The sequence below is a fragment of the Anser brachyrhynchus genome (assembly GCF_964034855.1).
Source record: "Anser brachyrhynchus genome assembly, chromosome: 1".
NCBI classification, from domain to species: Eukaryota; Metazoa; Chordata; class Aves; order Anseriformes; family Anatidae; genus Anser; species Anser brachyrhynchus.
In genome coordinates, this window is record NC_137694.1 from 22,091,133 (window position 1) to 22,116,362 (window position 25,230).

Genomic DNA, 25,230 nt, shown 5'->3' on the forward strand with positions numbered 1-25,230 from the left:
ATCATCATGCTAGAATATTAAAGAGTCTAAAAGCATACGGAAAACTGAGTGAGAAGGTAACTGAACACAGATGAAAACTGGCACGAGAACAGTCATTTTAAATCAAAGATTCTCTTAAATATGAATATGTCTTCATGTAAAATTACTTGTTTCATTTGTGGATTAAAACTGTCATTGTCATGTGAATTGAAACAAGGGGTCCTTGCAGTTAATGCCCAACAATGCTTGCAATGCTAAGTTACTACAGTCACTTGTGATCTTCAGTTTGCCATACGCAATTTCCCCACAAATGTACTTATCTGGATCATTACTGAGCTGAGAGTGGAAAATTTATCTTTAGAAACTGGTGCTTTCCTCAGTGAAGCTGTTTGAAATACCTTTTGCAGAAATCATTAAGCCCTTGTGACAAGCTATTTCACAAGCTATTGGGCAACTTCAAACTCTGCTTTCCTTTAACAGGTTCTTGAAGACCATCAGCAGCATGACTGGAAGTCACCTTTGCCTGCACTGGGTCCCGTTAAATATTCTGGACTGGTAGAAATGCCAGGGGGTTTCCTAAAAACAGGACTGAAAAAAAGCATCCCTCTTCTCTAGAAATATCACATTCCTTTTGGAATGGCCATGACTCCAGCAACTTGGGTTATTCTAAACTCAACAGGGTTTTTTAGCAGTAAGTGGTCAGCTCTGGACTTTTTGTCACATGCTGTCAGGAACCACTGCCTGTGTTAATAACTGTCTGCCTTCTGCTGAAGTGTCTGCCAAGCTTCTGAACATCTTGACATTATTTTTGAACATTCTTTCAGATGGATCCCTGTGGGACAAACTCAGGGAGGTGTAGTATTTCTAGGTGACTTGGTTACTCTAATGCCATTCCCGACAGGTTTCTAGTTAAGCTGTCATATTTATCAACTTAGTCTCCCTATGTGTTACTTTTCAAAATATTTAGGGAATGTGAATTGGCCCTAAGTAAAGGAGTGCTATTTTATCACTTTGCACAGTCTGATACCTTGACACACCCCAGCTATTTTAAAACTTAAGAGAGATTTTAACATCATTGCTCTTTGCACAACTAAAACTGGATTCTGACCTGCTTAAGAGAATCGAAGATTGTCTTAAAAAGTGCTTCCAAGTACCGCTCTGACACTTCAGGGCAGGTTTGGTACATAAAAGAAAGCTATCCACAGAGACTGCCTCTATACAGGATGCTAGAACACTTTTTTGTTTTTTGTTTAAATTTGACCACATAACAATCTGTGCTGTGTCACCGGTTTTATCCCATGTGTTTATGTATCAAGATATATGGACTTAAGGCACAAATAAAGCACCATCTAGGAAACAGCACAAGAATTATGGTTGGCAACAGACCTTAAGTGTATAATCAGTGGTTCAGAACAATGATACAGCCGTTAATTATACGATCGCATATTTTTCCACTGGTCATACTATTACAGAAGCTGGAGGGCACATAGTAGAAGAGGCAGGTTTTATGACAGAAAGGACAACCTTGTGACATGGACCAGAAAACAAGCCACTGAACTACGGCTGAGCAGAGCAAAACTAAGAAAAGAAAACTTGTGCATATGCTGCTCTTCTGGCTTCACAACATGGAGTGATTAGATTAAGATTAGAGTAGTTGGGTTTTGCTTGTTTGGGACACAGCACCCCTTCTCCAGGTAGAAACACTGGAGATTGGTACAACTTGTGAAATGGAAAAGGTTTGAGTAAAACTTTTTTTTTTTTTTTTCAAATTAATGTTTGACTGGACAAAGATCAACAATAGGCTATTTGAGGCAAAGGACTGGAAGAAGAAAAAAATGTGCATGCAGTTCATATAAACGAATCACATTGGAAACAGGGGTTTGCATTCCTTCCTTTTATTATACATGGCAGGTAGCAAAATTTCTTTACCTTGACCTTTTGGTGTTGGAGGAATTACTTTAGGTGGACCACAGATAATAACCCCTTCATTTAATTGAGCAGGATGGGTTGTTTCACCAAATGTACACAAAAGCTGGTCATTGCTGTTCAAAGCTGGCAGTGGACTTACAGTCAGTTTCACCTGCAAGCAATGTATAAAAAAGGTAAAATGTTTGAAAGAAATTAACCAAGGCCCAGTATGATTTATGGCCAGCGAATTTTCAGCTGTTTTTTTTTTTTTTTTCCCAACCAAAGGTGATATTTTGGCTAGTACCACAGATGATGGTTCTCCTTTTCAATTTTAATTTGTTCCCGACTACTAATCTTTTCTTCTTATCTTTCTACCACTTTTCCAGATGGGTCTACATTGAATTAAACTGTCACAAACACCTCTTGTCCTGTCAGTGCACTAGATCAGGACAAAAATGTCTGTATAGATACACCCACAGCTTTTTGTTCTTGTACACAGCATCCATGTTAAGCAACAGTAAACAGAGCAGTTAACACTTAAAACTTGAAGAACTTAATTAAAATTACATTAACCGTAGGTGTTATTAGTCAAGAACGAAACCAAGGCTGGATAGGCTGGAAAAGCTGGAGTTTGAAAGGGCTGAGTAGAAAAATGGTCTTCACAAGAGTGAATGTACATGAAAACAAAACAAAACAAAAAACCCACAAACCGTGATATCTATCGTTACTACCAAAAAAGAATTTCTGAGAGAGTGATGGTGAGATCTTAACCTTTTCAAGGAAATTATCGATACAGTGTACATGTTAGAAACTAAAAGGAAAACAAACAAACAAACAAACAAAACAAGAAAGGGAAAACTTAGCAAGTGAAAAGGAAAATATTGAAATGAAATTTTGGATGCCTTCCTTGATGTGATGTGATGTTTCTGGTGTGTTTATTATACTGTTTAACTTTTTCCATTTTGTATGAAAAGAAATAGTAGTCATTCTTTTTCCACTGAAACTGGTCCACTGTCTCATGAGCTGCAATGTTTTTTGGTGAGTAAAGTAATCACGAGAAGAAGGCGACACTGGTAATATTGAAGGTTGCATGCAGATGCTCATTTGAAGTTGGGCTTGTTTTTGTTGTTTAGATATTTTGATATTACTTGATATTCTGATATGAGGCACCAAAGACTTGTCAACACAAGTTGACAAGATCTGAACTAAGAAGAGGTGTGGATTTTAAGTGGGCTATTTACATTCTACTAGCATTTTTGTTCAACATAGAGATGGCCTTAACAGAACGCTGTTTACATCCTTTATGAATGAAATTAAACTAACTTGAATTAACATCTCTTTCTGCTTAAGAAGGATCAAAAGTCATTTAGTTACTTTACTCAAAATTAACCTGATTTTACTTGCTGAGCACCACCAGGAAGTCCTCAGTCTTCGCTGACATTCTCCATTTGGAATCAGAGCAAGCTCTTACACCTTGGTCACACTCCAAACACTCAGTTTTGTTGCCACAGAGCAGTTTTGCATGCTGAATTTACCTCCTCCATGTATGCAAGCAAACTTTGCTGTGTAGGCAATTCCACTGCTGATTTTAAAGAAACAGCTTATGACTTTGCTACTTACTTAAGTTTATGCTCAAGTAAGCTGAAAGAGGATGCAAGGGCAGCACGAAATCTCCCCTATCAATTACCTTTTATGGGCTATACAATATTGTGTAACACTTGCATAATATTCACTCTAAGTGCTCTGTCATCCACACTAATGCATCACTGTGGTTTACAGAGAAGGTGAAAAGAGCATTTCTTAGGAGAAAACATGAACTGCAACCCACAAGAAGAGCAGGCAAGAAAGAGCACTGTGAAAAACACCACAGGCTGAGATATCCAAAACACTTAGTATTTCCTGTCACCACCATGCATAAAGAAATGCAGATATTCCTTTGTCTGGTAGTCACATCAGCATGTTTTAAGAACAAGTAGGGAAAGCATTTTCCTGTCATACCGTAGCAGGGGCTCTGCGACTCATGTTTCGAGGGTCTGCACTAATGATAGTAACGCACGTGCCACGTGGACTCCAGAGCCAGTGGTTCTCCTTATCAGCTGTTTCACAGTCTGCCCTCTTTGTGCACCTGACAAAATAGGAACAAAAACAAAAGCAAAACAGTATTATAGCTGGACTCAGTTCTGTGAACAATGCAACAATTCTGAGATTAGAGACTGAAATTACAGCAGAAGATGACTGGGAATTTGCTTTAATATTGACTATTCAGGTTGTTATCAGAGGACTTTTGAAGGAATAATTGATGGAGTAAGTATTGACTGTGTTTGAGATGTAAAAAGCAAATGGAGAAACACACGTATATGTTGCACACCACCTAGGATTAGACAACTCAAACTTATAGACACGCAATCATATTTTACGTAGCATCAAAAGGAGAATGGAGCCATCTTCTGAAACTAGGCTGATTAATCTTCATTTTAATACATAACAAACTCCTGGAGGAGTGGGCACAGACTGTTTTTTTCAGTAGTTCAAGTGGATGACACCCATGTGTTAGCAGTAAGAAGACATCTGATTCATGAGGGTAGAAATGCAACAGAGAAGTATTGCCGGGGGTGCACAGGGAAATGCTGTTCTCCTGGTGAATGGTTTTATTGACTCCTGCCACTAGTTAAGATCTCTTTCTGCCTGGGCACCCTTGCCATTGCAGGAAGACAACAGTGGCTGTGCAGCCTTACCAAAAGCACTGGGAGATTTTCCCAGCTCCCCTACAGGAAGAATTGAAATGAGAGATGCTGCAGGACAGAAGCTGCACATGTGGCTACAAAAGCCTGACGAAGGGTCGGGGGGATCTCATACATATTCTTTTCATCCTGTGCAATGCTTGGGAGAAAACTCTGTAGCATCTCTATCTGCTGTAACACAAGTCTATTAACTCATCAGGGACTTCAGTACAGCACAGTTGCTGCACAGTTCTGCCTGCCCTACCCTAAGGATACCATTTACGTACGAAGTCTGCATTCATATAATGTGTCCCTAAACACACAATTAAGCACTGCATGCCTTCACGAGACAGAACTTGGTGCAGGTAGGAAAAACATTAGAAATTATGCACTTCTTTTTCTTTTTCTGATAGAAGAAATACTACCAAATGCAAAAATTCATGTTTGCCTGTTCTCAAAGATCATTAATACTTCAAGTTATTGAGGTCAGTGGTCATATCAGAAACCTGATGGGAAATCTAGGGAAAATTGCCTTTTGTATGATATATGACACGGCCTTCAACTCCCAGTAGCCCAGGAGGAGTTCGAGTTGTATATTCCAAATCCCCAGGTTTCATCCACCGAAGCTGAAGCCCAGGCTTGAAGAGTTACAGTATATTGCATAAACCTGTATGCAACGCAAAAGTTTCTTTGCAGTGCTTTACATTATGCTGCACATCAGGCTGTTAGGTAACTTAATGTGATAGTTCACATTTTCAAGCAGGAAGCTAGAAGTCTGAAATTCATCTGCATACTATAATTAAATAGCCCCTTTGTTCCAACAGCAAGTACTTAGAATCATGAATTCCCAACTGCTCATGCCAAGGGGTTAATTAACTTAGTAGTCAAAAGGAGAGCTGTAAGACCGCTCTTGCCTCTCGCCACTCCAATCAATGCACAGTGTAAAGAGACATCCAGATTTTTTCTAGTTTACATGTGTTTGAATATTAATTCAGATAACCTCTACAGACAAGTCAGCCAAATGCCAGTTTCTGTTCTCCTGCAATTAGGTGAGAGCTCAATGTAGCTACATGTCTCAGTAGCTGACATTTATATAAAAACAGCATTTGATCTATATTCTTTATTTTCAGACATTAGCAATTTTTTCTTTTATGCTCTTTTTTATGTTTTCCTTCTCTACTTAAAATAAACGCTATATTTTTAGGATTTTAAATAGGAAGCACTCTGATTTTCTGGGAAAATATTTAACTGGATGGTTCAGAGAGTCATAAAACTTGCAGTTGCAAGATGTATGATGATTTTCAGTACCAGCAGAAGAGTATATATTTTCCCAAACTAATGAAATCTGCAGAACTCAACAGGGACTTATTTGTGTGCATGGAAGATTGATACCAACGTCTGCGTGATAAAATTAAATCCCCATCAGGACCGTGAGGCTGAGTACAAAGAGACGGAATTGCTACGCAAAGCTATAACGCAAGGCATGGGTCACATTTTGAGCATCTCAACTGCCTGCGCCCGAAGAACACCTGCAGGACTCACCTGCCTTCTCTCACACACCAGCCACAGTACGGGTCCCTTGCCTGCATACACTTCTCGCAGTCTGAGTATTTGAGGCAGTCCTGTACGGGAAGGAGATGCACCTAGAGAGACAAAAGCAAGACAAACCGTAACGTATCTGAAGAAGGCACATGGAGGCTGAAAAACTTACGGACAGGGTTGTACAACATTGTTGCCTGTGCCAGTGGAAGGCTTGATCCAGTGTTACTGTGATCAGAGTGCAGTTTGATTTTTAACAAAATCCATACAAAAATGGAGCCTGGTTATCCCGCCCATCATGACTTAATGAAGTTTAAATCTACACACTTTTCCTTCTCTTTCTCAGTCCAATATTCTCTAATCTCTCTTCAAAGTAACATAGGTCATTGCCATAACCAAGAAAAATGAGAAAGTCTTAAAAACCTGAGCTATTCACCTCCTGCAGGTTAAAGTACTTCTAGAAACCTGCATTACAGCAGCTGCTGCGGAACAGAAACTGCATGAACAGCTCTTCCAATTCAAGAAACAGCTACAGCAGGACATATACCTTCTAAAGGCTAACTTGATACTGGCTAGATCATTTTAAAATAGAATATCCTCCCCTTCCTGTCATTAGCATGATGATGAAATCATTTGGAAATGTAACTGTAAGTGGTACTTTTAGCCAGAAGGCATTTCAGAAAGTTTGAAAGCCTCAGAGAGCCCGGGTGCTCAGGGTTACTGCACTTTTCCATGCATAGCCCTTCTGCTGTGCAATAGATTTACAACAGAAAATGGAAATAATTATGTCAGGAAGCAGCATCGTCAGGTCTCAGTCCCCCAGTAAATACACGGCTTCTGGTTTTGATTTCCTCCGGGGGTGAGAATAAACAATTTGGTCTTTCTTTGGTGCCCAGAAAAATGAGTTGGCACATTATCATCCCTTTTAATTGTGCTGCTGAATTGTGCAAGAGGGCAAGGGGACATACCTCTTCCCAGTGCTGCCAGTGACTATACTTCACTTGTGGAGAGTGCAGAAAGCTTACTACAAGATGTAAGCTTTGTTTCTGCTACCTAATCCTCTCATTTAAACCTACTACTGGCAGCTACAAAGCTACTTTGAAAGTCTGAATTTGGCCTTCTTTCACATTAAGAGAGCTCAGCCTGACTCAGTTAAGGAAAATGTCAACATTTGGTAGTTTTTGTGCATTTACTACTACTTAGGCTTATCTTTTTTAGTACTTTTCAGGTTGCTATGTAACTGGAGCTGAGCTACTGGCACACTGCTTCACCAACCAACACCACTCTTGTGAGTAACTTAATATCCAGTGAATGGCTTTTTTATGACAAAGTGTTTGTTTCATAATTCTGGCAGGCAGAAACAAGCCCCTTGCCGTCTCTGCAAGTTTTATGTAAACTGAATGGATTTTAAAGAATAGCAGCTCAGCTTACGGTCATCTTCAAAATGAAGAGAAACTAATTTTAGAGATTTTCTAATAGTAGGTCTTAGCCAGAGAGAGTGGCAAAAGCTAAAACAAGCAGAGAAGCTGGTGAGAATAGTGACTGTCACAGGCTTCAGTTTTACTCCTGATATGGGATGTATCAGAAGGAATTTGGGATCCTACCACTTCTGTTTATTTTAATGAGCTACAGTGAGTACGGCAAGGGTGGTGTGGTCCTTTCCAGCCTCAAGGGGCTCCTCCTGATGCCTGCCCCAACTCTGGGAGGAGTGGGCTGACTTTTGAAGGCATCTGCTCCAAGCCACCCACTGCTATCGATGCTGTAAGGAGAGGGGGAGGAGAAGTGAAACAGGAAAGCAAGCGCTGACTTCTCACTACGATTCTTAACCTCTGTATCATTCCTCCCCATATTTTCTCTCCATTTGATTCCTCTTTGAAGGCTGCTTCAAGTTATCACCCATCACAACATCACTTGTGAGGCTAGTGCTGCATCTGCCAGGCAGTTCAGCATTACGCGTGCAGATCAGTGCAGCTATTGTGCCCTTCAGTGTTTACCTTCTTTTAAATAACTCCCAGGGCAGGGTTCTGGTACATCTCTTCCCACAACTCACAGCTGTTCTGAAAACAGCAGTGTGTGTTTCAGCATTTATTCCTCTCCCCTCGCTGCTGTCACTTCATTTCTTCCAGCTACGAAGGCCTCCATTCTCCTTTCATCTATCTGACTCTAAAAGTGGGTGGGACTGCTCATTGTAATTAACTCGTGGAGATGACAGTAATGTAATGCCGTGACAGAGCTCCCAAGTTTAGCTATTCATATTTAAGCTGAACAGGTTTTGTAAAAGAAAACTATTATTCCCATTATCTAGAAACGGATGTGTCTATGGGAGCTGCCTGGAAAAAATTAAACTGAAATACCTTCTTTGGCAGAAATTTTTTGCTTTCTGAATTTAAACATCTTGTGGAGATAGAATTATTAGGGACCTTCCTAAATGCTCCATTTCACGCAGACTATCACCAGAAAACTTGTTTTGCTTCAAGGTTGCCCCCATCCTTGTGCTGCTCATGGCATAGCCTGGTGGGGACCTCAGGGCTTTGAAGCAACATGCCATCCTGCCACGCGAGGTGCCAGGCTGCCTGGCCTCACACAGACAATTTTGAGGCTTGGAGTTCTGTTCCAAATTTGAGCAGAAGCCAAATTAGAAGTACCAACTACCACAAAAAAGTGCAGTAACCTCTCTCACACACTGTCACATTGCTAAATGTTTTATCAGTCACTTATCTGGCATGTTTTCCAATGGAGCTTCCAGCCTGAAATCCTTCAGCTAGAATGCAGCATTAGCACTGCAGAAATTTATATTAATCTTTTATAAAACAGGAAGAGAACATGCTTCCCTCACCATCTTCCCTAATACTCCACTTTCACAGTCATCATCGTTCCCTCCTTGCTACTGGGACCAGCACGTTTCCCGTGTCCCACCCAGCGTCCCTGTCGGTGCTGCGAACAGTGGCAGTTTGTCTGTCACCCACCCTGTCCCAGAGAGCTGCTGGTCCATGTGTGTGAGCCTGGCAGCTCCAGCGACTGCAGAGGGAAGTGTCAGGAGCAGGTTACAGCCAGAAGTCTGGCATCTTTCTCTTCTCCTCCTTTCCTTTCTGCTTTCTTTTTTCCTTTACAAGTCTCCATTGTGCCAGCTGAGAGAAGGGGAACTGAGAAGAGACTGCCTGTTCCTTTCAGAGCGAAGTCTGACCTTTCCTGCTGCACCAGCATACAAGGGTGTTTCCCAACACTGTAATTCTTTCCATTGCTTCTTAGTTTCTGACAGCAAGACTCATGAAAACCTTTGGCAGCTTTACAGATGTGTAAATGCTATTACGTCAGCCACCAGCATCCCAAATCCCGAAATGCTCTTGCAAAGGCCCGATGGCAGCTTGAGCATCCTCCCTGACATGCAGCTGCCTGACCCTGCGATGTTCTGGTGCCAAACATCATAACTTCATCCTTCTTACAGACCCTGTGAGAGAGCTTCAGAGGGGAACTCACCTCCCATTCCCAATCTCTGAGCATTAAGGATAAAACCAAGGGACAGTCAAGCAATTAAGCCCATTAGCCTGGACTCGAGGAAGGTCTTCATTTTTGGAGAGACCTTGATGCCAGAAGAACTGGCAACACTGAAAAGATGAAGGAACCCTCTTTGCTTAGCTTTACAGGCATCTACAGACCTTCTGCTCACCTCTGCTGGAGGGAGAAGGGGGTGCTGAAGCTGGTAAAAGGTATTTTCATCCACCTCCTACCCCCAGCAGCACTTTCAGTTACTTGTAATATTCTGCTTTCCTTCTGCCTGTAAAGGTGCACGCACAAACACAGGGCGGGGGCAGCCCCACTGACTTAGGGTGGTTTCCAGGAATGAGAGAAATTCCAATCTCAGGTAAAGTCACAGAGAAGGTTAAACTGAACCTGGTCCTTAAAAAGAGAGGGATACGTTACCTTGTCTGTGGTCATCACATATAGATTTTCTTGGGTTTTGTCAAGAACCAGGTCGTTCTTTATGGGTTTATTTAGTTCTATAGTAAGAGAGCTGTACTCAGTTGCAGTGGATGACAGGAACACCTGTTTCATGGAAGAAAGAAAGGTGGTAAAGGTTGTTCTTTTTTCAATTATCATTATTGAAAATGCTGTGTTTACTCAAGTTCACAAATCCATATCGGAGAAAACATTTCAATTTGAAGTATTTAGCATCAAAAGCAGCAAGTACAGCAGAAAAGTAATGGAAAAGAAATTGCTCACTGCTCACAATAGCTAATATTTGCATTGATTTTTTTGGAAATACGGATTTATTTGAGTGCTGTAAAATTCAAATTCTCGACTTGGAGCCTCTGCACTTTAAAGTGTTCAAATTTGCTGACCTCCCTTACAATAACCAATTGTATCAGCTTCAAATTTCACACCGCAGAGTAGCACACGGCCATCACTTCCCTTCAACAAAATGACATGCACGGTGTAACAGTCCTGATATTTTAACTCTGCAGACACAGAGACCCTTGAACCACAAGCCCCACAGTCAGAATTTACCAGAGCTCCAACTTTAGCTTTATATTGTGTCTTTGAGCAACCTGGTCTGGTGGGAGGTGTCCCTGCCCAAGGCAGGGGGTCGGAACTGCGTGGTCTTTAAGGTCCCTTCCAACCCAAACCATTCTGCGATTCTATGATCTATATTCTATTCACTGAATGGCCAGAATGATTGCAAAATGAAAAGTTGCTCTTAAACTAGCACGGGCTTGAACAGAGATAAGGCCAGAGCAGCTGTTAGATTACCTAAGGCTATGAATATAGGGCTCCCAGTAGATATCTAAACCTTTGGGAAAAGTGTTATCCAGGCAATGCTAATTCCAGCTGTGTGTTGGAAAGTGGAGGTACGCAAGAAATGACCTGGTTTTTTTTTTTTCTTTTTTGTGTTTGAAAGTAAAAATACCAAGTGCCGAGAGAATTTGCTCCTGATACGTGATCTTATAAATCACATATACTTTTAGAACATAAGCATGTTATCAGTACAATTTGCAACCTTTTCAACACGCTCTAATTTTTTTAATCAGATTTGTTACCTTAAGAATTTTTCCATCTGAAGTTCCCAGAAACGCCACGGTGTGCCCATTCTCCACAGTCACAGTAACAGCCGTGAGATTCATCCCTTCTTTTTGTAACACCGGCTTCTCTACAACACCATTTTTACTTCCCAAAAGGTACGGTAAGTGTTCAGAGCCACAGGGGAAATTTTTGCTTGCATTCTAATAAGGAATAGCAATACAGAAGGATGTTAAACATTCAGATCACTAATTCCTAGCTAAGAATGAAGTGCAACCCTATTACCACAATATAATACCCCTCAGACATAGAAGAGCAGAAAGAGAAATGGATTGCCTGGCCATTTTACCCAAGCCAACAAGCAGCCTGCTAATTGCTAACTGCTTCAATGCTTTTGCTTTCCAGGAGGCATGGAGGGAGATTTTTTTTTTTGTTTCTCTTTCATTGTAGAAGCACAGATTAGAAAGTAACCACTTTGTTTAATTAGCATGTCATATAGATCAGGTTGACTGATTTTGTTTGGAAGACTGTTTTTATGCTGTTTTGTTTTTTAATTTGCTGTTCTCCATGGAAAAGCAGTCCACCGGCAACCATCTCATGAACTTTCAACACATTCCCTTTTCGATATGCTTTAATCCCAAACTGCAGGAAGATCTACCAGAAGGAAGATCATCCACACCTTGCCTTTGCTGCTACATTTGGTAATGAGACTCTTTCTGACCAGAAATTCACAACTCCTTCTTGCTGGAAGCCAGGGCCACTCCACTTGTCACATTCACAATTTCTATATTTGATGCCCACCTCAAGTGCAGGGTACTGCAGTGAGAAATACTGGAGTTTGGAGGCAAATAGTGTTGGTTTGGTTTCTTATCAGTGTTAGAGGCCTACTGTGTGGAAGGGGCTGTGGTTTCATGAGATAAAGGATTCTGGGTCAATACCAGTACTGACCCAGTATTCCCATGCCCCATCCCTTCAGCTGTTCGCTCCTACCCCTGGGCTGTAGCACACCACTTCTTAAGCTAGGCTCTAGCAACTGCTTATTTAAGTGTGTAACATATTCAGGTTGGGGAATTAAGACATCTTTCTAAGAGTTGGCTGAATTATTTTTACGGTGATTCAATCCCTCAACCCACTTTAGGGTTGGCTGCAGTAACAAATGGCATGCACAAGTGGGGCTTGGAAACAAGTTGAGTGGTATGGGCAAAAACATCATAAAGTCAACTGAGATGCTGAAAATTGCCTCTTAAAGTCATAGTCATAAAACGAAGATCAGTATCTTTCAGTATCTTGAGAGGTGTAACAGTGCCCTCCACAACCCTCGTATCCAAGATAATGACAAGCCATGAAAAGAAATGGAAGGTGGCCATAATGCTATCGGTGTATTCTGAGCCAGAGAAACATACGAAACCCACCTAAATATAAGAAACATGCATATTTCCAATTATCTGAAAATTCATATCCAAGTAAGAAACAATATTGAGCTCCAGATATCACTTACAGGATTAATAATACTATTTAAAAACATTATAAATATGTTGGCTGTGACCAGAATTGCCAGTCTGGAAGCTGATCATGGGCATAACAAATCACTGCATATGACTCAGTAATTTCCATACCAGAAGGAACATTTAAAAATAAATGCATTAATGAAACCAAATAATATTCATCTTTTAGAAGACATCAACTCTTTTTTAAAAGACTCCAAATTATAACTCTCTTGCCACTTCTTGCTTGACTTGTTCCACAACAACCCCAACCACATTCCATTTCTGTAGTGAATCCGGCTATTGATTTTCCGGCACCTGATCTCATTAGACTTTAACTCAAAGCCACCTAAAAAACATACAGTTATATAATTTCCACTATTCCTATCACAGATTCTAACATTGATGCTGATATTACCAGTCCATGTGATCCACATGGGTTTTCTACTGCAAAGAGTTTGTAAAACATGCTGGTATTCTTATTAGTGTAGCAATCATTCCGGTTCTTCTCCATTTTCTCATTGATGTGCCTCAAAGAAAACACACACATGGCAGATTTTGGAGAGCCGTTATCTTTGTTTACTTTGCTGAAGAGTGCAACAAGAACTTTGTCATCTGAGGGAGAATCCGTAGTTTGTCTTTGCTGAGCCATGCTCACAGCCAGCTCTTCTCCTGGGCTAGTGACGTAAGCAGCATGACAGTGATCGTAGGCACCATCATCATCTTTGCAACCCAAGTCCATTTCAAAGTAGGAGTAATAGTGGGCATCATCTTTGCACAGACGTGCAATTAGTGTGCGGTTATTGACAGGCTGTTTCTCTTGCTGATTAAAAATAAAATAAACATAATTTTTATCCTCAAAGACTGTGACAAATTGTTGTGTGCTTGATGAATGATATGCTGACTTAACAGCTGCAGAGTCTGTATACATTTCAAAAATGTCTTTCCCATCTCTGCTGTAGAGCTGCCGAGTGCTAATTATTATCCCATTGTCATTTGGTCCATTCCCCTTCCCAACAAACAGCACTCGGTCATTGTTCAAGGAAGTGATCAATCCCACTGTTGATACGTTCTCATCGTTGCTTGCTACAAAGGACTTCTCCCCACTACTGTCCACATAATACTTAACATTGGTAATATCTTCTAAATCCCTGATGGCACAAATTCCCTTAAAAAGGCTTCCACACACCACAATTGTTTTATCTGCCTTGTCCAGCAACAATAATTTGTTGTAATTGTCAGTCAGTACTGCTTCTTTGCATTGATTTTCATCAATGGGAGGTGTGCACTTTTTGTTGTCCTTTCTTGGACCTGTTTCTACATGATTGATTTTAGTCAGTTTTTCTGTGAGCTGATACAGAGCATTTACCACTCCCAAATAGACTATCCCAGTGTCATTGTCCACTGTTAGGTGATTTAGCTCTGTGGTACTCTGAAAAAAATGCAGTTCCTCATTTCTGGAAAAGGTGACGGAAAAGCAGCTCAAAATGCTCAGTGTCCAGATCCATAAAGCCATTTCTATGTAATACCTAAAAAAGGAAAAGAAAACAAAACCATTAAAACTGAAAAATAAAATGTACATGAAATTCACCAATGTGAAGGTTTTTTTCTTTAATGATTTCAGACAAATACACTCATCCTTATGCATATGTAGACGTCATAAAGATTATGGAAAGCCTCAAATCTTGTTAATTGCCTAGCAATTTAGTATGTTGGGGAAGGATGAAATAAGGTCATATGTCTAAGTGATTATCATACAACCAATTAGATAATCAATTCTCTGCTAAAGCACAATGAGGTCAATAGACAATTTGAAACAACATGCCAAGAAGTGATAGTGCTTTCCCATTTCATAATGTGAGTATTGTTGATTACTGAGATTTTAAAAATAAGCTGGATGACCCTAGTGTTTCAGGTAGAGTGGAAGACTTTACATACAAGAGGCTGAGACATTTGGTGTTGCAGGACTTTCATGATGAAGGAAAAAGTCCTTCCACTGACTACAAGTAAGTCTGGATCCATCTGTCGATGCTCTTTGAGAAGGTGTTACACTAATCCTTCGCCAGTGTAAAGCTGGAAGTTGGTAGAGCCCATCGTATGTAACATTGCCTTTGATTGCTGGTATACATTACAGCCCAACACTTCAATTCACTTTAGCACTGCAACTTAATGGTTTTAGATCTGTCTTAAGAACATCACTTAGAGTTTTATATGTTTAAGATACTTTTATGTGTGTGTGTCCCCCATCTACCCCCATCTCCCAATTTCTCCTTCCAAAGAATATTGCCTGGCTGTTTGCAATTAAACGAGGACTTTCTGAGACTTCTAAGAAGGGGCCTAATTTTAACCTCAAGAGCTAAATGAGCAGGCAAGTCCAAACTGGCTTCCTAAGCACTGAATATTTTTTCTATGTTTTCTGCAAGTGTTTCGTTCTGAGAGCATAAAACAGAAGGCTTGGACACACAGATGTTTTGGGGGAAAGATAAATAGCATTTGAAGGAAATACTGAAAAACAAGTATAATCCACAGTATGTTTATTTTCAAAGTCATGAGACACCATAGTCTGATGAGGAAGGAACTTGTAAAATTACATGGAATATAAAGTTAAATCTGAACATATTTGGAACTGTGAATAGACCTGAAAAAATAAAACCCCACAAAAGAGAAGAGAAACATTAAAAAAAAAAATAACCTAGCAGAGGAAAGTCTGCTAGGAGGAGGAAAATAGCCGAAAATGCCAAAACAAGGAACTGAGAGGAAAAAAAACACCAATAAAAATAACAATGAAGGAACCACCCTCCTGTGCCAGCTACAACTTCTGTTTTGGCAGCAGCAACAGACCATAGTGGGATGTTAATCATAAATAACTGGGCTGCAAATGTTTGAGCAGGGAGGGAGGAACTTTTCTTTTGAGAACAAGGCATCTGCCAGGTCCCCAAACCACCCTGGCATCACGAACCACCCTGCCTTCTGGCACTGACTGCGTTTTGCTCCTCTGTGAAGAAAATGTGCATATAATGGTGAGATCAACTTTTCTAAGAGTACAGTGCTTCTCACTTCTAACACCCCAAAACCTACTAAATGTAGCTCAGGATAATAATAATGACAAAATAACAGGCTAACTTCAATCTTACTTTGCTAGAGCTCTTATCACATACCAGACTGAATAGTTAACTGCAAAAAGGGGTCAAAGAAGAGCCGGCACATTACCAACAGCACAAGTCCAACTTGTAATGATAGGTTGACCTCATATGACAGTGACCAGGAAAAGCCTATGAATTATACACCGTTCTTGAGACACACAGACTTCAGCACACGCCTTACAAGGTAATGAAGTCTGGGACTTCTCTGCAACAACCTTAGACCTGCTCTAAGGAGCTCAGAATGAATTCTGCTATTATTTGTAAGAAACTCCTATTTCTTACTGCTCCCAAGGACCTCAATTTTCCAAACAAGCTTTGGCCCCAGCTCATATCTCCGCAGCTAAATGGTATGTCATAATGCATGTCAGCTAGTTTCAAACATTGTCCCTGACATTTATCTGCAATGAAATAATAATAATAAAAAAACCAGCTTGACACACTGCGTCAATGTTGTTTCACAACAATTTTATCATTCCACTATCTGTTGTGCAAGGATCAAATGCAAAAAAAAATCAGATTCATTTGTTCATGTTTTTCCCACAAGGTAATTATTGTCATCACTGATCGCAATCAAAAAGCCATAAATAGCTCTGCTTATAAAATATGCCTCAAATGAATGGATAGTAATTTACTGTACCTTAAATTCTGGGCTTGGTTCACCCTCATGTCTATGTATTTCAGTGGATTAAAAAAATGTAACGAAAGAGCAGAATGCATCTCTTTAATTCTAATTGTACTGCAGGTACTGAATTGTAATGCAGTTATTACAAACGGATTGTTTAACAGCAGTCATTAATCTGGATCTCTCTCTTCTGCCATGTTTTGTCCACTCATGGCACCCAGCTAATGACACAGAGGCAGCACTTGCAGTGCACTTGCCTTTTTCCTAAAAGGAGAACAAAGGCAAAAAAGAAAAAAGAAAAAGAAAAAAAAGAAAAAAAAGAAAAAAAAAAGAGAGAGAAAGAGAGAAAGATACTTCTAGGAGTAATTCATCTCCCTGTACAAAAATGGCTAACACTTCTTCCCTACTATTTGCTGCCTTGTTTACTTCAGATTTAAAATATGAATGACAAGGACAGTCTCTTACTAATCAGATTCCAGACACTAGCCAGCAGAAGACCATTCCAATTTCATTTGGGTCTACAGAGCGAGTATCATCAAGAAATTAATGATCTTCATTAGGATCTCCACCTAGGTCAATGACATTTAAATCCCATTAAAAATATTAGAAGAAAATATCTTTTGCGATGCCCGGCAAACAAATCCTATAAGGCACTAAAATCAAAATTTCGGCTTAAATTATTCAGAGCTACATGCATTCTCCATTAATTCTGCCTTTTTTTTTTTTTTTTGGCATTCACTCCCTGTCGCCCTGGCATCACGTCAAACACAACGAGATTATCTCAGACCTCCACGCAAGGCAACAGTTCTTCACGGTCTGCATGGGTTTCATTTTTTCCCCCCCTTCATCAGAGGAAATGGAAAACCAAAATTAAATAAGCTACGGGAAAGATCTGGAGCTCAATCCCCGCTCACTTCTAAAACCCCAGACTTGGGGAAGAGACAAGCAAAGCGACTGCAGCGCCTGCTCTCACCTGCTGTTAACCTCAGGCAGTGCGAAGCGGCAGCAGGAGGACACCTGCCACGGCCAGGGCTGCCCTTAACGCAGACGCCTTACTGAGTTAGGTGCTGTGGAAACATACCTAGGAACAGTTTCCTGCTGGGAAAAGCTTCTGTTTTCAATGAACAAGTCAAGGCAACACCAGGCAAAATGAGTAAGAAAGCCAGGCTGGAGCATGGAATCTGAGACATTCGGCATGGCAAATATATTTCCAATGGATAATTTACATAACTTTAATTACACACGGGCTCATATGGTTTACTCAAAGTCATACCCTGATCCTGTGACAGCCTGGTATACGTCCTCTGACCGAAGTTTGCGTTTACTTTTAAGCACTTTGCAGAATCAGGATAAAAGAAGCCCAGCAGAGCAGATGATCACATCATTGCTTTCACTCTCCAAGTCCTGCCTCCAGTGTGCTTCATGCTCCCCACCCCCTATGGTATCACTAACATAATCTCTACCACTCTGCCATCAAGATTACTTGAATTGCAAAATCATTTCCTTTTGGGATTTCTCCCTTTTTCATCAATGCCTTCCCCACCCTTCCCCCATCTCAAAATACACACTTCTGATTCACATCCCTTACAGACAACTGAAAGTGCTTTCTATGAAAATGGAAGTAATAGATGGTAGTAGAAAAAATATTACAGAAGGTCTATTTTAATTAAAAAGAACGTGTGGGTAACATCTAGCCCCTGCACAGCCACTCAGGACTCGACAGGTGAAAGCATTATTTGGTGAGAGGGAAAATGGGATGTCAGCAACTGAGCACTTTAAAAGAAACCCACTGAAAACAAGCACAGGCTTACGAGGAATATGAAACTCCAGAAGTGGTGTGCAGGAAACACAGAGCACCCGGGAGAACACTTCATACACGAGAAGTGCTATGAAGTGACAGTGTGTAGGAAAGACACAGCTACCAGCGCTCTGCCCCATTCCTAGCTGGATCAATTTTAATTTAAGTGCATGTAACTTTATGTCTTTCTACTCAAGCAAGACCAATAACCTTAAGTTAACAGTCAATTCCTCAAAAGGCATGAAGAAAGTAAAGAGCATCCATAATCCACAAGCACAAAGCGAGTTTCAAATTGACTTCACACAACTCTCCTAAATACCCCTAAGAATTAGCACTAGCGACACACAGACCTACACGTGGAGGTTGTTTCCCTCCTCTACTCCACCTGTATACCTGAACCTGCAACTTTTCAGCCATCCCGTTACCTCTTTTCTGCCTTCAATATAACTTTAATGTTATTTCATTTCTTACGTTTATTTCAGCTGAAGTGAAAGAATACCAGGTTTTGGCTGAAATCTGAAAAACTGACAACTAAAGCAAACGGTATTTCCCAAAACAACAGGTAAGAAAGTCTTCTAGTGAAGGAATAATTTCACTGGTTTAGCTTCTGTGGTGTTTTTGCAGAGTTGTTCCTTGCTAACTGTACCATCCTGAATTAACTCTGATACCTCATCTAGCCCAAATGAAGTTTTCTTGTAATGCTGGGTCTAGAGACATGCTTCTGCCAACAGATTGGCATGCAAAACTGATGTGATGGGTTTTTAGAGTAAGTGATGCTGAGAACAGTGGTTCCCACTGCAAGCTTTCCCCTAATCAGAGAGAAAAAGACCCCAAAACTGCAGCATAAAAAGATAAAAATCCAAAGGATGTACTCAAGTGGCTTAGAGACTTTGGGAAAAGAGAAGAGGAATTAAAAGAAATTTCTCTTCTCCCTCATTTAATTAACTTTGCCTTTAGCCTCAAATAGGTTTTCCACAAGACAAAAATAATTCATCTTTCATTCTTCAGCTGAAAAAAAAAAACAGAACAGAAATTGCAGAATGTGAGGATGGGGGATGAACAGGTTTTCAGTTAGGATTTCAAAGCTTCTGATTTTGTGAGAACTCTAGGTAAATGTGAGCATCCTCTCTCACAGCTACAACTTTTGTTACTGTTTCCCAAAGCCAATCAAAGATGTAGTTCACTGGTTCAGAAAAGGAATCACCTGGAAAAACACCCTGCAGGATTCAAACACATTTCCTAAGAGCAAGGCAACATGCTGGAAAGGCTCTGGAGAGAGAACTTCTTTTATAGACTATGGCATAAGTCCAGGACTGCTTTTGTAGAACCACCGAGAAGAGCGATCGCTGTGATGGGTGGCCGTCCTTCACTGCTGACGGTCGGCTGCTAGCAGATGGGACCCACGGGCTGGCGACCTGTGGGAGATCACTTTGCGGAGAATGGAAAACCAACATCTGTTTCATTAAAAGTTGTGATAGCCTGTGACGCTCAAACATAAAAGGATTCATTTTCTTTCTCTCTCACTGCTTCTCAAAACGCAAACTGCTAACATATAGAGAGCATCCTTGTATGGGATAAACCATCCCACCTGCTGAAACTGAAGAAGTGGCAAAAACCAGAAAAATATTTATAATATAGATTTTATTCCTTATGTGGAAGACAAAAGTATGCTAGAGAAGACAAAATCTCATTTTTCTGGAGTAATTTTCAGTAGTATAAGGTTTATTTTAATGTGTATAATAGTTATATTTATAAGAGTCTTCTTTTAAAAGGCCTGTTGCAAGTTACGGATTTGCAAAGGAAATAATGGATATTACGCCCTCAACCCCTGTGCATTCTGCAGGCGTTTTGCTGCGATTGCTGGGTAAAACAACAGGAAGACAGACGGGAGGTTGCAGTGTTTCCTGTACCATGGCTTCATCTGGCTGGGCAAGAACGAGCTGTACTCTGGGACCCACAGAGGAGCAAATTTATCGCTCGTGCCAGCAGATTCAGAGTAAGACATCAGTGACCGAGAAAACAGGAGAGTGTGCACAGGATGATGCCCCTGGGAAAGGGGCACGGGGAGGAAGATCCTTTTATCACTCTGCAGACTCTTATCTTTCAGGAGACCGGGGGGTATCAGCAGTGGCTCTTGCAAAAAGAGCTCAGATAACTCACTTCTAGAGAGACCATGGACCTAAGGGGATATCGTGAGGCATCCCACAGCCTGGCCGGCTGGGACCTCAAGGGTAAAGGGACAGTTTTGATGGGATGGAGCAGTTTGACGTATACAAGGCTGCCCACACTGAATTTTAAGGACTTTTCTTGACATTCACCTACAAGGTCATCCCCCTCATAAAGCTTCTCGCAAAGTCAGAAGATGAGTTTGAAAGTTTGTACCTCCAGCCATATTACCAGAAAAAAACCTCCAAACTCCAAACCTGTCCCCTGCCTTGTGTCTCACGGTCTCCGAGGGGAGAACAAGGGAATTAAACAGGACAAGTCATGCAGCTCTAACATCTCTGGTAACTTCGGTAAATAGCACTGCCATATACAAATGAGTCAGCAAACCAGACAGCCCCCTGCTTCCGCAACATCTTCCTGTGCCAACGTGGAAAAGGTTTCTCAATTTTAGTGTTAATGAACAGCTGTGGAACACAACATGGTAGGTCCTGTATCACAAGGAGAGCGTCTCCCCACCAAGGACTCTCACAGGCTCTGCACAAACTTGACACCAAGAGTTGAGTCAAACAACTTTACACAAGACAAACAGCTAGCGAATTCAAAACTTGCATTAATAATTATGTCATTAGCTTCAAGCTAAATTAATAACTCTGTTAGTAGTCTGAATCGAAACCTTTCATCCACACGCATCTGAACTCCAAAGCATTTAATATTCTGATCCAGACCCAAAGTCAGAGCGAGAGGGAGCAGGAGGAATGTGAGCCTTAATTTTTCAACTAGGAGTCACTCAAAAGAGCATTAAGAACAGCTAATGAGACTGAGAAAATGCATACTTACATATTTTGCAATCTAACTCAAGAAATTCCAATAATGTGCCGTCTCTGCAACATCAGCAGGTAATCAAACAAACAAAGATCCAGAAACAATTTGCAGATTTATATGAACTCTTAGAAGCAGAGCTCTGCTACACCAAGCTGAACTCTAATGAATTCGCTGGCTTATTACAGCCAGACCTAACAGTGTTCGGATTTTGAAAATCTTTTCTACTATGGATTCTGCCATAGTCCAAGGTGGTTTTTTATGTTGTTGTTGTCTGTTTGGTTGTTTTATGGCATTTTTGGCTGCTTATAAGAATTAAAAATTCTCTAAGTGAAAGGATCTTCAAGAGTGCACAGTGTCAAGTAGCTTAAAAAAATTTCAGTGAGAAAAGCCACTGTGGAAAGATCTTCTGTAGCATTAGCTACCAGCAGTTACTGAGTATGAAATAGTCTGAGGTAGCTGATGCCAGAAAGGTCTCTTCAAATCCTAATTTTTATTACTGTTATACTGTTTTTTATTACATAGAAAAGTGTTTATATTATCACCTCAAATCCTACGGTTGTATATATATAATATAATATATTATTATAATATATATAATTCCAGTCCCACGGATGCAGTCAGGAGCATGCAAGGAAAAGGAGGATGCTGCAGGAACAGGCTACATGGCACTGCAGAAACTGGCCTTCTCGGACCACACCTCCCTTGCAGTTTGGGCTTCTGTATTTATCCCTCTATCTTTTTTGTGTTTTCTCAGTAGAAATGAAGCACCCATTTTAATGAGGCCTCGCTTTCTCAGTTTTACAAAGATGCAGTTGATCTGCAAGAAAAGCAGCCGAGTGACGTGGTTAATAGCAAGCAGCTGACTCGGCAGGAATCTGAACCCACAGAAGCCCCTCTTTGACCTGCTTCTTGGTGTGCTTTTTGTTGCTGTTTGTTTTTAAACCGCGAGGCCTCCCGCCAACAAAACTTTAAGTTTTTATCTTATTTTCTTCAAACCTCATTGTGCACTAAGCCCGGTGATGCCCAGAACTGCCTTACGGATCACACCACACCTGCATCGGCCTGCAGTCGGCACAGGACCACAAAGCCCCTCCGGACACCACCAAAGATGCCCACAGGCACTTAGATTCTCCCTGATGCTGGCAAGAGATGCGTCGAGGTGTAAATACCCGCAGCAGCTGAGTTGCCTGAGCTTCCAGGGCTAGCGGCATCCTGCAGCAATCGCTGAGCAAGGCGGTCACAGAAGAAGGACATGAGCCGGGGACTGCGCCACACAGCCACCACTGCCAGCTCCATGCCAGCTCTGTGCTATCCCAGACCCCTCCTGCAACTTGGGAAAACTTTTTGTTCTCTTTTATCTGAGGAACCAGGAGAAAATGATGGAGAGCCTAGAGCATGGGAAGGAAACACCACAGCGCCGGGGTAGCTTTAATTCGCTGGCTTTCCCTGCACTAAGGGTATTATGGCTCAAGGAGAAAAATGCATTTATACTGATAGTAAAAGGACTCTGTGTCACCAGCTCCCCGCTACGACAATGGACTGCTTGTTTTCAGTGCTAAGGTCATCTTCGAGGACTGGTTTCGGACTTCCCCTGGAAGAAACAAGAAAGGAGGCGGATTTTTTTCCAGCACAGGGGAATCTGAGCATGACCATGTGGAAACAAACACAAACTATTCCAGCTCCTTCCTTGCCAGAACCAGTTCTCCCTCGTAATTAACCATTAATCCGGCACCACACACAAATCAAATCGAAAAGCCGACGTTGCCAGCATGTGCAAAGTTTTACTTTCCCTACAACTTGCACAAACGAGGCCTGAGAGCTCACGCGCAGGCAGTCCACCCGGCACTGCCCTCCTCCTCCAAACAGGAGCAGCAAACCCCACTCCGGATTTGCAGCGCAGCCAGACCGGATTGCTCAGCCCCGTCCCAGCTCAGCGGCGGCTCCAACCTGCAGCACGTCCCCATTGCTGACCTCAGCGTGGTGAGAGCAGATCTGCAAGCAGCCAGCACGTCCCTCGCTGCGACACAGCTGCACGGGGCTGCACGCTCACTTCCTGAGCCAAGGGGCACTTTGGCACAAGGCAGAGCTGTCATTTTTCTTTATGATATGGGTCTTAATAGAACAATCGTGTATAAGCTTTAACGATAAGGCAGTAAGAAATTTATAAACCCTTCAATCTACGAAATGCAAATATGGCAAGTCAGTTACTAAGCCCTACGCAACCAAGTCCTTTCCCCTAATCCCTCCCCTCCCTTGACAGTGTTGGCTGCACGATCCCCGCTCTCATTGTACTTCCATATGTTTCTGTTTCTTGTGATTTTGTTTTCCCACGTGGGTGGAACAGGTTTCCACACTCTCCACTTTAATGCAGTTTTCTGGCCATGCCAGGGATTTATCCAGGAAATTCTGGCAGGTGGGCCAGACCCTCTGCGAGAACTGGAAGCTGTGAGCCACGCCAAACGGAGCACAGCGACGTATATAGCACTCACGCGGCTGATAGCGCAAGCCACGAAGAGAGACAAGCAGAGGAGGATGGGTGAAATTCTCGAAATAGAAAGTTTATTGAATGTTAGGAGCCAAGAAACACATAGCTGAGGAATGGAGGCTTTTCCTGGCTTCTGCTGCTGGAGATAAATCGCAGGGTTTTGTCTGGTTTGTCTTTCTTTCAATTCTTTAAACTCTCATTTGGACTATTTGTATGTCCATAGCGGTGTTGTTCATTTTGATTGCTCTGAGATTGAAGTTTTTCTTCTCTGCCCTTCAAATTAATGTTCGTGTCAGTTTTTAAAAAGCTCTTTTATTTCTCTTCCTTTACACATCTTTTCACATCTTCTTACAGCTCCTCCTCCCCCCACCTTTTTCTTTTCTTCTCAGGAACAGCCTCCAAGTTTTCCTCCCCTATGGTTGCTGCTACTACAGCTTGAATACTTGTGTGGAAAGTCTCTGATGACAAAGAAAGAGGCAGAAGAAAAAGAAGGGGGAAAAGAAAAGAACAAGAACCTCAGGTGATTTTCAGACCTCGATGGGGAGCTCAGACATCTTCACTGCCTCATTGACTTTCTCTCTCTCTTCCAACCTTACTTGGGAACATCCCTTTTGTTTCTCAACTACATTTTCTGTTTCCCTCCTTGTGCTTTTTCAGAGGGAAGAAGAATGGAGCAAGAAGCACTTAACTTCATGACACCTGCTGATTTTACACACTGAGCCTTCACTCCAGCCTGGGGAGGAGACAGGGCACAAACCACTCGGAGAAGCAGATTTGAAGCGCAGCAAGAAAGGGCACATGGTAAATATTTGGAGAGGCTTTTAACATACTGGGAAGGTGACTGAAAAGGAATTCACAAGACGGAGGGTTTGCAGGAAATCAAATGTGCTAAAATAAATACCACGCGCAGTATAAAGGGTTAAGTACCCGATGCTTACAAATAGAGAGCAGGCTGGGTGCATCCAAGTCGCATTTGATTGCGCTTATTTATCTGTATTGGTTGTCTGCTGCCGCAGGCGAGAAAAGACAAAAGAGAATTGCAGCGTTTTGACTTGTATTTACCTTTTCCTACCTTTTTTTTTCCTCTTTCTTTTTTAAACAAAGGAGGCTCAGATAAGTGACTGGAGCATCCCTGGGTCTAACAGAACAGCACCGGCTTGCATGGATCCAATCTGCCCAGACAGACACCGCGCGCACTTCTTCCATGTTTCTATTCATTACATTTTGCTCTAAATTTATATAGCCAGTTAACCAGTAGCTTGCACGGACCTGACAGCAGCACCTTCCTGTGCCTGTCTATTTAATGGCCTGTCAGCAGTACCATTATAAAATCCCCTTTTTATGGATGCATAACACAGTCATAAAAATGTGTTTTTCCTAGCTTCAGAATTGTCCGACACGATTTCATCTCCCGGAGCACTTTATTTCAAAAAAGTAGCATGATACAATGCGTGATGAAAATATATTACCAGCCATTTCACACTGATCCCTGCCTAACTCTTCCAAAACAGAGGTTCTTCTTGTAAGATTACCGGTCCTCAGCCACAC

General features: G+C 41.5%; 1 protein-coding gene across 9 annotated transcripts in view; it reads right to left on the bottom strand.

Moving 5' to 3' along the window:
- PLXNB2 (plexin B2) overlaps positions 1-25,230 on the bottom strand; it is a 259,864-nt gene that overhangs the window by 65,027 nt on the left and 169,607 nt on the right. For all 9 annotated transcript variants that reach the window (XM_080598192.1, XM_080598197.1, XM_080598189.1 and 6 more), the window contains 6 exons: positions 13,065-14,175; positions 11,183-11,365; positions 10,068-10,190; positions 6,150-6,250; positions 3,886-4,012; positions 1,909-2,059 (listed from right to left, as the gene is read on the bottom strand). In XM_080598192.1, coding sequence (XP_080454318.1) covers positions 1,909-2,059; positions 3,886-4,012; positions 6,150-6,250; positions 10,068-10,190; positions 11,183-11,365; positions 13,065-14,175 — 1,796 coding nt within the window. The remainder of the gene's footprint in view (positions 1-1,908; positions 2,060-3,885; positions 4,013-6,149; positions 6,251-10,067; positions 10,191-11,182; positions 11,366-13,064; positions 14,176-25,230) is intronic.